Source organism: Sceloporus undulatus, chromosome 1, assembly GCF_019175285.1.
Source record: "Sceloporus undulatus isolate JIND9_A2432 ecotype Alabama chromosome 1, SceUnd_v1.1, whole genome shotgun sequence".
Lineage (NCBI taxonomy): Eukaryota > Metazoa > Chordata > Lepidosauria > Squamata > Phrynosomatidae > Sceloporus > Sceloporus undulatus.
This window is the reverse complement of record NC_056522.1, coordinates 312,597,266-312,610,861: the sequence shown is the minus strand read 5'-3', so window position 1 is coordinate 312,610,861 and position 13,596 is coordinate 312,597,266. Positions and strand designations below refer to the sequence as shown.

Here is a 13,596-nt window from a genome sequence, read left to right as displayed (position 1 = left end):
CATACCTCTCAGCACTGAATGCAGACTCTGTATCAATGTATATAACAGCTCCACCAAATCCTCCCATTCTGGTGGGCAATGTGGCCAACAAGCTCATCATAATGCAAAACTGAGTTTTGCCACAACCTGAAGGGCCAGTTATCTAATGAAGAAAAACACACACATGAAGCAGTGACATACTGATTCTGCACAAATTGCAAATTTTTGCTATATTTATCCCATCATTCATTTGTGACATCATGTAAGCCAGGGGTAGGCAACCTTTTTGAGCCGGGGGCCGGGTTGCTGTCCCTCAGACAACTGGGGGGGCAAAGCCAAAAAATAAATAATTAAATGATTTTTTTTAAAAAAATTGAAATAAATAAATAAACCGGGACAAATGTAGGACAAAATTTTCAAATGGAGGGCACTTTTTTTAAAAAATGGAGGACACACAAAAAAATTTGCTGATTTTTTAAAAAATGTTAATATAAATGCATATTTCTGAGGCTTCTATAGACAATTGCCCCCCTTGCCCGCCTCCTCCTGATAGGCCAAAGGCCCCACACCCTCACGCAAGAGGCCAAAGGCTCCGGCGGCAGGACCGGGTGGGGGCCGGTCCCAAGGCCTTGCCGGGCCGCATCCGGCCCGCGGGCCGCAGGTTGCCTACCCCTGATGTAAGCTAAAACTATGTCCAGTATTGTGCATTCTAACTGATCAAATGATACGGTGGCAAATAAAGGTAGTCCTTCTAATCCTCACATATGATCTAGAAGAAAACAATTAGAATAATAAAATTATTTGTTTTGGGAGAGATTTAGCCATCTTAACAAGTGTACCTCTGTTCCTATATTTTAACAGACTATTTAAGCATATTTACAAGGATGCCTATGTCCTCACTCCAAAAAAGTGCGGAGAAGCCAATATTAAAACAAATAAAACCTGTACATAACTATATACATTAAAAATACCTGTACTACTTCATCTGAAGAAGAAAATCAAGTTTAAACCCCAATATAGCATAATGATGTGGTTAGTTCTACATATAATGTGAAAAGCATTTACTGTAATATTATAACTTCTCTGATATTTTAATTCAATTGTAGAAAAATGAAATGAGTACAACATGTAAATTTAAAAAAACCTAAAGTACGTTGTAAAGTGAGGAAATCTTTTGCAAATTTTATATTTTAACCTGTCATATTCTATTTCCTTTCTATCCTTGTTTTTGGATTTTTCTCAGTAAGGTACATACTCTGAAAAACAATGGGAATTGATTACAACAAGGCTTGGAAACTTATGGTCCTTCACATTATTCTATAAATGCCAACTCTCATCATCCCAAACCAATGTGGACAATATCAGGAACAACAGAGGTTGCAGCTCAACAGCTGAAGAGCCATAGGCTCATAACCCCAAATTATAAGGTGTTGTTGTTAACTGCCCTTGAGTTGATGGCAACTCTGTGGCTGGGGCATCTCCAAGATTCCCTGTCTTCAACCTCTTTGCTCAGTTCCTGCAGGCTCAGGCATGTCTTCCCTGATCTGGCATGTGGTCTTCCTCGCTTTCTACTGCCTTCCACCCAGCATCATTGCCCTTTCTAATGATTCAGTTCCCCTCATGATGTGACCAAGGTACAAGAGCCTCAATTTAGTCATCCTGGCTTCCAGGGATAGTTCAGGCTTGATCTGTTCTAGAAACCATCTGTTTGTCTACTTGGTGGTCCACAATATCCTCAGCATTCTTCCCAGGACCACATTGCTGCAAGCTGTACCAATGCTATATTTATCATGAGTTTTATGAGCAATGAACATTAAAGCTTATCTTTGTATTAGCCAAATTTATCCTGAAAGGCCAGTGTTTATTTATACATGATTTTTAAATTTTATTTTATCTATTAAAAATTTTATATTCCAACTTCTAATGCTCTCAAGGCAGTATACATAGTACAACAAATCAACTTGACCAACTGAAAAAAGAATGTAAACAAGATTTTAAACAGCTAAAACATATTAAATAATTTAAGGTAATAAATTAAAAGATGACAAAACCAGTTAAAGTAGTTTAAAATTATTTAAAACCATGCATACATGTGGATTTATATGAAATTAATCAGATCCCAAAGGCTTTATTAAACAATAATGTTCTTACTTGGCACAGAATGACAGCAACATTGACACTAATCAGCCTCTAAAATGATGGTACAGTATTCCATAATTGTGTTGCTAAAGGTCCTCACCCATCTTCTCCCACAGATGGGACACAGAGAAAGGGCCCTCCAGTAGACCCCAACCCTCAGGCAGGAATATATTAAGGTCCCAAGACATTCAGTGTTTTAAATGTCATTACCAGCATCTTGGAAGCATATTAAAAGCCAGTGAAATTCCTTCAAAAGTGAAAATGCCTGTCATCATTAATGGGCTGGTTAAAGACAAACCAAGTGAAACTTATTTCAGGCAAAACGAGCTATCTTAGCTGTTACATTTTACATTAACTGCAGTTTCTGAGTTGTTTTCAACTGCCTGGCAGTTCCACGCAGAGTGCATTGCAGTAGTCTAACTGGGAGGTTATCAGGAAAAGCTGAACTTGGCAGACTAGTGTGAGCTGGCCCCAAGTACTTTGAGCCACAGAGATGACCTGGGTCTCCAGTGACAAAATGGATCTAAGAGTACTCCCAATCTACACTTCAGTTCCTTCATATGTTGTGCAATACCATCCAGGGCATGCTGCTTTTGCAATTCCCAGACCACCAGTCAACAAAAACTTCATCCTATCAGGATTCAACTTCTGTTTTATGGCCCTCATCCACCCCATTACTGCATTCAGGGACTGGTCCATACACAGCCTCATCTGATGATGGGAAGCAGAACTGAATGTCATCAGCATGGCACCCCACCCCACCCCACCCCACATCTCCTTATAACTTTGTCGAAGAGCCCTGGCGGCACAGTGGTTAAATGCCTGTACTGCAGCCACTCACTTACAAAATCACAAGGTTGTGAATTCAATACCAGCCCAGGGGCTCAAGCTCGACTCAGGCTTGCATCCTTCTGAAGTCACTAAAATGAGCACACAGCTTGATAGGGGCAATTGGCGTACACATTGTAAACCGCTTAGGGAGTGCTTACGTTCACTGATAAGCGGTATAGAAATGTACTTGCTTGCTATTGCTATTTGTCCAGCAGCTTCCCCTGCCCCTGTTTATAACAGAAGTAGGGGTGTATTTTTATTATAAACTAGGGGACATTTCCTTACAAAAATAAATGGACTTGACATGTTGGGCACAACCATGCCAAAGATAAGCTGTTTTCATATCTCAAGGATTTGAATAGGTAAACTGAGCATAAAACTCTCCTCCACTAAAATCAACAGGACCTGGAAATGTTTACCTTTCACTGATCATACTCCAAGACTGAAACTGCTAATGGAATAAACCTGGCAGACAGAAAAATGCTGATTCCCTACAACAACCTTGTTCCAAAACCTGTTGAAAATTCATGGAGTTCATCTCATGCCAACTTTAATTTGAAATCAGGTGTCCACCCATGTAATAGAGATCTTGCTATGCTAACAATGTTTGTATTTTCCTGTGTGGAAACCAACACTTTTCTTTTTCAGTAAATGGTGTATTATTTTCTAGAAATGCGTTGATTGACCACAAAATGTTAGAATTGAATTTCCAACATGAACCTCAGTGGTTTGGAAAAAAAGAGTGAGTGCCAGTATAGTTTCCTGGCTCTTAGAGAACAAGCACAATTTCTGGCAGGAGGGGATACCACTGAAATCTTTACTTTAAATGGCTCACACATTTGAGTTCCAACTTTCCAACCACCATCATTTTTGGATAATATGCAGAGAAAGAACAGCCACAGACAGAAAGAATAGCCACATTTTTCAAAACAATTTAAGGCCACAAAAGAAAAAAAATGAATCACTCTTCCTTTCAGACAAAATATAATATATACATTAGATATGGCCCTGGATTTTCACTATATATGGTGAAAGCAGGAATTAAATTGTAAATTTGGGGTCAAAACTGAACTTTGCAATAAGAGACCTCTCATCTAAAATAACAGTTTCATCACAAATGCCAGTTTCAATTATATAAAAGCAGATAAGACATGTTTTTTTTCCAAATAGCCTATATTATACACAGATCTTACATAATTTTATCTTGAACTTTGTCATATCAACAGAGTAATAATGAAAAACATTTTTTCTATGAAACAGATGTCTTCTTATCAAACATACTAGACTCATTACATTTGTCATCTTCTCTATATAGCTCATATCCCATATCTTGTATATTCATTCTGTCTTTGCTGGAGGAACAACTCAGAAAAATCTGTGATTTTTCTTTAAAAGGTTCATTCAATTACCTTGCTTCCTGTCACATACATTGTCTCAATGAAAGTCACTTTAAAGGTGAACTAGATATTAATCCTGTGCATGTCTACACAGTTTAATTAGATTTACGCCTACAATAGTGCATATATGACTACAAACTTAATTTCTGAATAATTAATCCTTCTTGAAAACATATCCAGGGGTAGCTATGTTAGTCATATAGCCAAGTACAATATTATCCAAAATCCACAAAACAGTGATACCTTTATTGGGCCTACCAAAATGAACAATATACATGTTGTAAGCTTTCAAAGCTCCACTGGCTTCTTCATCAGGCAAGGTGATAAAAACCATACAAGCGGAAAAAAAATTGAAGATGTTAGTCATAGGCCTGCATTTTGTCAAGATGTTGTGGTTTTCCTCAGTTCAGAGATATGGAAGGGTATTCATGCAGACAGACCTCCTCCTCCTCCTGGCTAAAGAGATACTGGGTGATTCTTAATATCCAGGAAATAAACTTTAAATTCCAACACTTTTAGGTGTCATTAAGGTAAAATGTGGCAATGCAGTGCCAATTTAAATGAAAAAAAAGAAATATCTAAAAATGGTTTAAATTTGGACTACATTGGCATTTTCTCTGTAACTCTGTTATATGAACATGGAGTGCTGTATAAGAGCTCCCGAGAAAAGAACTGCTGTTGAATGAAACACAAATGCCTACCACTTACACAGAGTAGAACTGCATCCTCAGATTTTGATTTGATGCCACATAGTAAATATTTTAATTTTGGTGGCTCATTTGCAGGAGCTTGGACTTTTTCTTTGGAGCCAAGGAGGCAGGAGTGTTTTTTATTTCATTCTCTGCTCCCCTAGCTAAACACAACTTTGCTCATTGTGGCTCTGCCTCTCCTTGCAGGGGTTGTGGGCCTGCCCTGCCTAGGTGCTCCATTCAGCCTTCAGTAATCCTTGCCACTGGAACAATAATATGCTTAACTCCTTCATTATATTATAACTTTATTATATTATATATTAACTCCTACATTATATTATATTATATTGAAGAAACAAGAACACAAAACTGAGGCAAAGTAAAGTAAACAATCTTTAAACATGCTACTCAAGTACAGCAGAGGACAACTTAGAGTAGCAAAGTGGCTAATGACACAACTGGACTCAAACCAAAAGGACATTCAGCTGTTGGTGGGCTCAGAGATGAAAGGAAATGCCAATGTTCCATAACACATATGAAAGGAACGTGGAATATGAGAAGCATTCTCACAATGTAGCGGTTAACAGAGTCATTTTAAACTATTTTAAAAATATTATATAACATTAAGGCGCTAAGTAAGAAATGTTTTACAATGCAGATGTTTATAGACATATATATGAACAATATCCAGCCTCAGAGGGAGAGTAAGGCCGGCCAGCTTCATGACACCTTTTGTGTCTCTTTTAGATTGTAAGCCTGAGGACAGGGAGATGTGTAATTAACTATCTGTACGTCACTCTGAGAGCCTTTCTGGCTGAAGAGTGGGGTATAAATACAGTAAATAAATAAAAAATAGATCTATTTAAGTCTTTGAAATATGACATACTATAAGGCATATTTTCTACTTATTTCTCTCTTTTTAAAAGATATTTGGCAGGATTTGTAATAATGTTTGAAGAGAAAGAGGAGAGTAGAAACAATGCAAAAGAATCACAGGCAGGCCATCGTTTCCCTGTCTTTGTTTATTTGAAAGAAGAAAAAATGGAAGATTCAGTGCTAAAGTCTAGGAGGAAACTGAACACACACCAAAAGACTTATTAAACATAAGCAATTGGAATGAAAAAAATAGTATACAGAGCAGAATCAAAGGTCCAAAACACACTGCAGAAATAATCCAGTTTGAGACCACTTTAACTGCCTTGGCTCAGTGCTTGGAAATCCTGGGAACTGTAGTTTATTGTGGCACCAGAGCTCTCTAACGAGAAGGCTAAATGGTTCAGAAAACTACAGTACCCAGAAATTCCTAGCATTGAGCCAGGGCAGATAAAGTGGCCTCAAAGTGGATTAGACTCTGAGGAAGGAGGAATGAAAACCGGAGGAAGGAACATCAACCCTTTAACATAAGCAGATGGCAGCAGACTACTAGCAGAAAATAACAAAGACCTTTAAAGATTACCAAAGAAAATCAATAAAGAAAGTGCAAAGGCAGGTTTACAGTTGGACATTAAGAAAAAAATAATGACTAGTGATTATTTATACCACTTTAAAACAGACAATGAAGACATTGAAATACTTCAAGATTTCCCATAACTTGGCTCAGAATGGAAAATGCAGTCCAGAAATTTGATCAAGTCTAGTACTTGAAAGGAACTGTACCTCACTATATGAACCTGCCAGAGTTCTTAGATCTATATCCACAATTATTATTATTATTATTATTATTATTATTATTATTATTTGTCTTGGGCCTGTCACCATCACCTGCATTCTCCACTGCTCTCACTCTCTAGAACTCCCTTCCATGGAAGACTACACTAGTACCCTCCCTGGTTTCCTTTCACTGGCAGGCAAAAAACCTTTCTGTTTAAGCAGGCTTTTAATATGTAATGCTCTCAGGGAAGCTTCTTATGCGGGGAGGGAGTTGCTTTGCTTATTTATTTTATATTGTTTTAAATGAGATTATTGTAATTGTTTTTAAAATTGCATTCTTATGATTTCCTCTGTGAGCCCCCTTGGGTTCCATTCCAGGAGAAAGGCAGCATATAAATAAAATAAATAAGATCCTGAAAAGTAGCTATATCATTGAATACTAAAGTTCAGGTTGTCCATGTCATCATCCTATTTCCAATTTCTATGTATCACTGTGAAAGCTGGACAGTGAAGAAAGCTGATAGGAAATAAATCAATTCATTTGAAACGTGGTGCTGGAGAAGAGTTTGACAGATACTGTGTACTGCCAAAAAGACAAATAAATGGATCTCAGAGCAAATCAAGCCTGAAATCTCTCTAGAAGCAAAGATGACTAAACTGAGATGGTTGTACTTTGGCCATACCATGAGAAGAAATGACTCACTAGAAAAGACAAGAAAGCTTAGTAAGACAGGAGGCAGTAGGAACGAGGAAGACTGCATTCCAGATAGGTAGACTAAACCAGAGAAGCCACCGCCCTGAGTGTACGCTGTTGAATAAGTTGGAAGTCTCTCATTCAAAGGGCTGCCATAAATCAAAGTCGATGGCAGTTAACATCAATAACCATTTTTAAAAGTTTGGGATTAGGGATGTGAGGTAAGACAAGCCTTCTTGTCTTGAGAGGTGTTCCAAATACTTTGAGAATCAATTTAAACATTTTCTGTTTTTGCAGACTCTATCTGAATACATTGTATTCAACTTTTAGATCACTCCTGAACACTACAGAGCATTCATGAACATTTCATTTGGCTATGAAACCTTTATGTAACATTACAAAATATTACACAATTTTTGAAACCACCCTAAAACACACCCTCCCTCTTCAGTGCCCAGCTACCTTTCTCCAGTTCCATTCCTGCCACTCCTAACTCAGTGCCACTGTCCTTTGCCTCAGAGATGCCCTTGGACAAATAAAAGAAAGGGGAAGAAGGAGAAAGACTCATTCCCACAGCTAGACTCAGCTCTCTACAAAGCTGGCCACCTCCTGCCTTAAGACTTCACTGTGTGGGGGCCAGAGTACTTGTGAAATCATTTGTGCTGAGGTCTTACAGTAACTTAAACCAGCAGTCTGTAGGGAACTTTTAATATTTCTCTCATTTTCACTTTAATCAGAAACTTCCATGAGTTTTATTAATGTATTGAAGAAACACATTAATGAAAACTAACAACTGTTTAAAACATATCTAACAAGTTTTAATAGATTACATGATTGGACTGGAGAATATTCTCCAAATGTTTATTCTCAAGAATTTTACAGTACTTGGGATGAAGTCAGACAAGCAGACAACAGATAAAAAGTACTACCTCACTAAACTCCTACAGGTAAAAAAAATTAAAAGCAGTTATAGATATGTTTATGTGAAAGGGTATCTTTTAGTTCAGTATTATTAGTGTGAAAGACTATTGGACAATATATTTTTATTAAGTAATAGGATCTGCAATAAGCCAGTTATATTTTACAAACAATTTCTGTGTCTTAATGCTTTAAAAGTTGTAAAAAACAAAACAAAACCTTCTCTTCTTTCTTCCATTACATCAACAGCAACAAAAGATGTTTAGCACTATGTCCAACCTTTACCTCTGTAATAGATCCACAGGCAATTCCACCATGCAAAATTTTATCCAGATCTTCCAGTGTTGTTGGCAAGAAAGCTGTTGAAGGATTCATGGTTCTTTTCCTTTTCATTTCATAAACCTACAATAATCATATCCATTTTTTAAACATATTGCATTCAACTCGTAGGAAAAATGTCTGGCATTTGTTTTTCCAAAAGTAGAATTAGGACTTTTTTGCCAAAAGGGCAAACATACAGGTCCCCAACTTACTTTCCTGTACTTTAATAAGATTTTCCCCAACCTTCTAACCAAACCCAACATCACAAAATGCTGTTAAAGACTGTAGTGTCTGTCAAAATGTTTATAAAACAGGCTTGAATTTTACAAGCCTACAAACATATTTTGAAATCATTTTTTCATCTTTTGGATAATATGCAACGCTTGATTTGCAAATTACCACTTCAGAAGAAAATATTATCCTTGCGGTTAAGTACAGCTGGAAAAAATACACAGTGAAACCTCAGAATAAGGGGGGGGGGGGAAATGACAGTCCCTGTTAGCTATTCCAAAAGCCTGGGTTCGTTGAAAGGTTCACTGAATTTTATTTGAAGTATTACAAAGAAATCTAGCAGAGCATCTGAACCAAAGTTAGGTAGTGGACTTTTGGGTTCTTTTCTGAATACTGTTTGCCTCCAGAGGTTGAATTTGGTTGAAAATGTTGCATCTGAAAGGGTATGCATTAGGGTTAAATACAACACTGTTCTAGTATGCTTCCACTAATGCAAGTAATACAATTTGACACCAGTTTATAGTAAAATGTAATGCAGTAAGCAATGCAACAAGTAACTTCATGAGTAACTTTTCTAACTCTGAAATGAGTAATAACCCTGAATTACTTTTTAGACAACAGGAAAATACTAACTTTCCTAACTCAGGCTTGAGCAGTACTAAAGAATTTTGGTATAATTATAGTGCCTGATTTAAAATCAATTGCACACCAGAACTTTTTACTACAGTACTGCGATGGCTATGTTGTTAGTCACCTTGAGTCCTATTACTGGGAGAAATGTAGGATATAATGCTTACAATAAAACATAAATAAATAAAATAAGGTGTTGTTTTTATAATCAGTAGGAGACAGATTTTTAAAGGGAGTCAGTGCCATGTAGTGGTTTGAGCACTGGATTATGACTTTGGAGAGCAGGGGTCAAATCTCTTCTCAGTCATGGAAACCCATTGGGTGATCTTAGGCAAGTCACATTGTCTCAGGCTCAGAAGAAGCAAAGACAACCCCATCTGAACAAATCTTGCCACGAAACCTTTGCCTTAGATTTGCCATCAGTAAGAAACAATTTGAAGGCACATAACAACAAAGGTTATTTGGGTTTTTAAAAAAAAAGGTTCCACACAAGCATAATTAATCTGTACTACCTAAGAGAGTCCTTCCAATAGCGAAGATTTTCCTGTCCTATTAATCTCACAAGCCTCATCCCCAACAACATTCATTATAGTTTTGTCAGGTTGACCAAGTTGGTTCTTAACACAAGTTAATGATAAATAAGTAGCATCTGTTATCTGTCCCATGGTCAGTTTCCATTCAGGGAGAGAATATTTTAATGATGAACACCTCCTTTTTTAAAATAGCAAAGTTGCATTATTTCCTTCAACTACAGGAGTACAGACATCACTGAAATGCTGTGTTGTCTGGATGATCAATAAATTGAGCCAAACAAAAGCTGGTAATTCAAAAGGAAAGGACTAATTGAGAAGCAACAGCTCTTCTGAAAAGTATTACTGTAAACACATGCAGGGTAAGACTACGAAATCATTTTTGTTGTTGTTGTTGTTATTATATTAATAATATCAAATATGGGTTTGCTAGTACAAACAATTTTAAGAAGAAAGATAACTTCATGAGCTTTTCTTCTCCAAAAGGAGAAAATCTTTTTACAAAGAAACCCATATTTGATATAGAAACTGGAGTATGGCACCTGCTACAAGTAGACAGTTCAGATAGGCAATGCACACAGTGATAATAACTATGTTATCCTGTTTTGTAAATGGATACTTACAGTTTGCATTCTGGGAGCACAGGATTGGCTGACTGTATTAAGAAGTTTCTGAACTTTCCAGTAGCTCTGTCCAGTTACTTTCATCAGCTCCAGTAATGAATGACATAAGAAGTCCTGAAACATACGATAATCATTTTAAAAATATGGAGGAATTGACCGGCAACGCTGAGGAGAGTGTGGGCGTGTTCTTCCCCCCGGACCATCCTTCTCTCCAAGCGGAGCGGCAGGGACGTCAGGCAAGGCTATTTAGCCCAGCCCCGGGTCACCTTTCCCACCGGCAATGCTGAGGAGAGTGTGGGCGTGTTCTTCCCTCCGGACCATCCTTCTCCCCAAGCAGAGTGGCAGGGACGTCAGGCAAGGCTATTTAGCCCAGCCCCGGGTCACCTTTCCCACCGGCAACGCTGAGGAGAGTGTGGGCGTGTTCTTCCCCCCGGACCACCCTTCTCCCCAAGCGGAGCGGCAGGGACGTCAGGCAAGGCTATTTAGCCCAGCCCCGGGTCACCTCGCAACGCTGAGGAGAGTGTGGGCTGTCTTCCCCCGGACCAATCCTTCTCCCAAGCGAGCGGCAGGGACTAGGCAAGGCTATTTAGCCCAGCCCCGGGTCACCTTGTCCACGGCAACGCGGAGGGAGTGGGAACCCAGAACTAACTTTTGCTCTTTTTTCCTTTTTTTTTTGATATCTCCAAGGGCAACGCGACGGACTAGCATAACTAATTACTTTAAAAATTATTAAAGAAATCTACATTTTTGTTTAGGCTTCGATATGTTGGAAACAAGAATAAGCAGCAGCAGGGTTACTAGCACTTCTCACAAAAGGATTCTCGGAGAACACGGGATCTTGAACAACCCGTCCTTAATCTCTTCTGTTAAGAAGGGTTATCTTAGGGATTTAGGAAAGGGTTTTTATTTTAAAAACCTTCTTTTTTTCTGGAAAATCTTCCTGATTAAGGGAGTAATCCAGAACATTGAATCCTGCCCCCCCCTTTTTGTCTCCCCAATAGGGGATATCGGGTGGATCCACATATAATTAAGGAAAACTGAAATTTGCTAAAAGGAGATAAATAGATGGAAGCAAAGATATGCATAAACGTTAAGTGAATTTTACTTCTGTATGAATAATAACTTTTGTTAAACAACTATTAGTATCTTAGAAGCAAAGGGCCTTTGTTAGTATATTATTGTTTGTATTGTATGCATCAAATTTGAAGGAAAAAAAACCAGTAAAATTTAAAAGAATTAGTTTATTGTGGGTAAAATAATAGAAAGATGGGAGAAGTGTAATATTTGTAAGGAAATAAGAGTACTAGAATTAAGATTTTAAGTTACTTTACTATAAGCAATATTAATGGAAACAAGGAGCACAAAAAATGATTGAAAAAGAAGAAAAATTAGAAAAAATGGCTATGGCAAAAAAAGGTTCTGTATTTGAACAGCATCAGTTGCAAAGAAGAGGTTCAGGATCAGGAGAAGATTCGATGAGAGTAATAGATCCTATTGTGTCTTTATTAGAGGAGGCAAAAAATATTAGACAGGAAATGAGGGAAAATAGGCAGGAACTGAAGGAAGATTTAAAAGAATCAATTAGAGAAATAAGAGAAGAAATAAAAGAGGCAAGATTGGAAATAAGAAAAGATATAAAGGAAGAAATGGATAGTATGGGGAAGAAAATGGAGAAGTTATCTCAAGATGTAAGTAAAAATCAGAAAGAGATAGAAAAATTGAAGGAAAAGATTTCAGAGGAGCTGCCGGGTCCCCGCGACAAGGCAGCTTAGAAATTAATTAAATTAATTAAAAATGCTTTGATTGGGGAACCTATGTCAAAAGGATTTCTGCCTTATTTCCTTCTGACAGTTGGCCCCTCGTATCCATGGATTCTTTATCCCAGATTCAAGCATCCACAGCTTGAAAATATGCAAAAACATTCCCATTATATTTATGAATACCAGAGTAGGAAATATTAGATCCTTAGCTGAAACTTTAAAGCTGACAATACTGTTCAGGGAAGCATTCCCAGAATTTACAGCGCTGTGTAAATTTATAGCGTCGTGTATAAAGCTAATAATGATATAATGATAATATAAAATAATGTTGGTGAATGGCAGGTATAATCTTGAGAATATTGTACAAAGACTAGCAAGGCAAGACAGAACCTGAAGGAAGGAAGGAAGGATCTACTATAGTGAAAGGCAGGATGTCTTGAATGTAAGGAGTATGAATTTTGCTATATGATGTAAGGCAGTGGTCCCCAAAACTGCTCTTAAGGGACTTTGGACTTCATCTCCCAGAATCCCAGGCTATTAACAACATGGCTGAGGCTTCTGGGAGCTGAAGTCCAAAACTCTTTTAAAAGGGCACAGTTTGGGGATGTAATGAGGCATTTAAAAACAGTGCCCCTTTAAGAGATTTCGGACTCCAGCTCCCAGAACCTCAGCATGTCAGTCATAGCCCGGGATTCTGGGAGCTGAAGTCCAAAGCCCTATAAAGAGCACCGTTTGGAGGACCACTTGTTTAAACTTCAATAAAAATTTAATAATAACTAAAAAAGGGAGGACCTTTTGGAACCGAAGGCTGAAAGGAGGGACGCGGAGAAGAAGAAGCAGCAGCTGGAACTGAGGGAGCCCTTCGCCCGGCTTCCTGCTGGGCTTCCCACTCAGCCCTGGACGCTTTTCAAAGTCTCCCACTTCTCCTCAAGTCATTTGTTTGGAGAAAGAACATCGAGGGCTATGATGGTCGCCGTCTCAGCGACCCATCCAATCCGCGGCAGGAACAATTCCGGGGGAGCGCAAGGGATCATGGAGTTGTAGTTGTGCCATCTGAGGTGTGAGAGGAAGAGTTCACAGTCATTTTTTGTGGACTTTTTTAAAAAAACAAGATAAAAATAAATTTGACCCACAAATGTTCTCCCCCTCTCAGTAATTTATTATTATTATTATTATTATTATTATTATTATTAGTGTTAGTATA

General features: G+C 38.0%; 1 protein-coding gene across 1 annotated transcript in view; it reads right to left on the bottom strand.

Moving 5' to 3' along the window:
* Positions 1-10,755, bottom strand: part of RAD51B (RAD51 paralog B) — a 449,375-nt gene extending 438,620 nt beyond the window's left edge. The window contains exons 1-3 of the mRNA XM_042459821.1: positions 10,633-10,755; positions 8,583-8,699; positions 6-142 (exon numbers count right to left, since the gene is read on the bottom strand). Coding sequence (XP_042315755.1) covers positions 6-142; positions 8,583-8,699; positions 10,633-10,755 — 377 coding nt within the window. The remainder of the gene's footprint in view (positions 1-5; positions 143-8,582; positions 8,700-10,632) is intronic.
* Between the last annotated feature and the right edge of the window lie 2,841 nt (positions 10,756-13,596).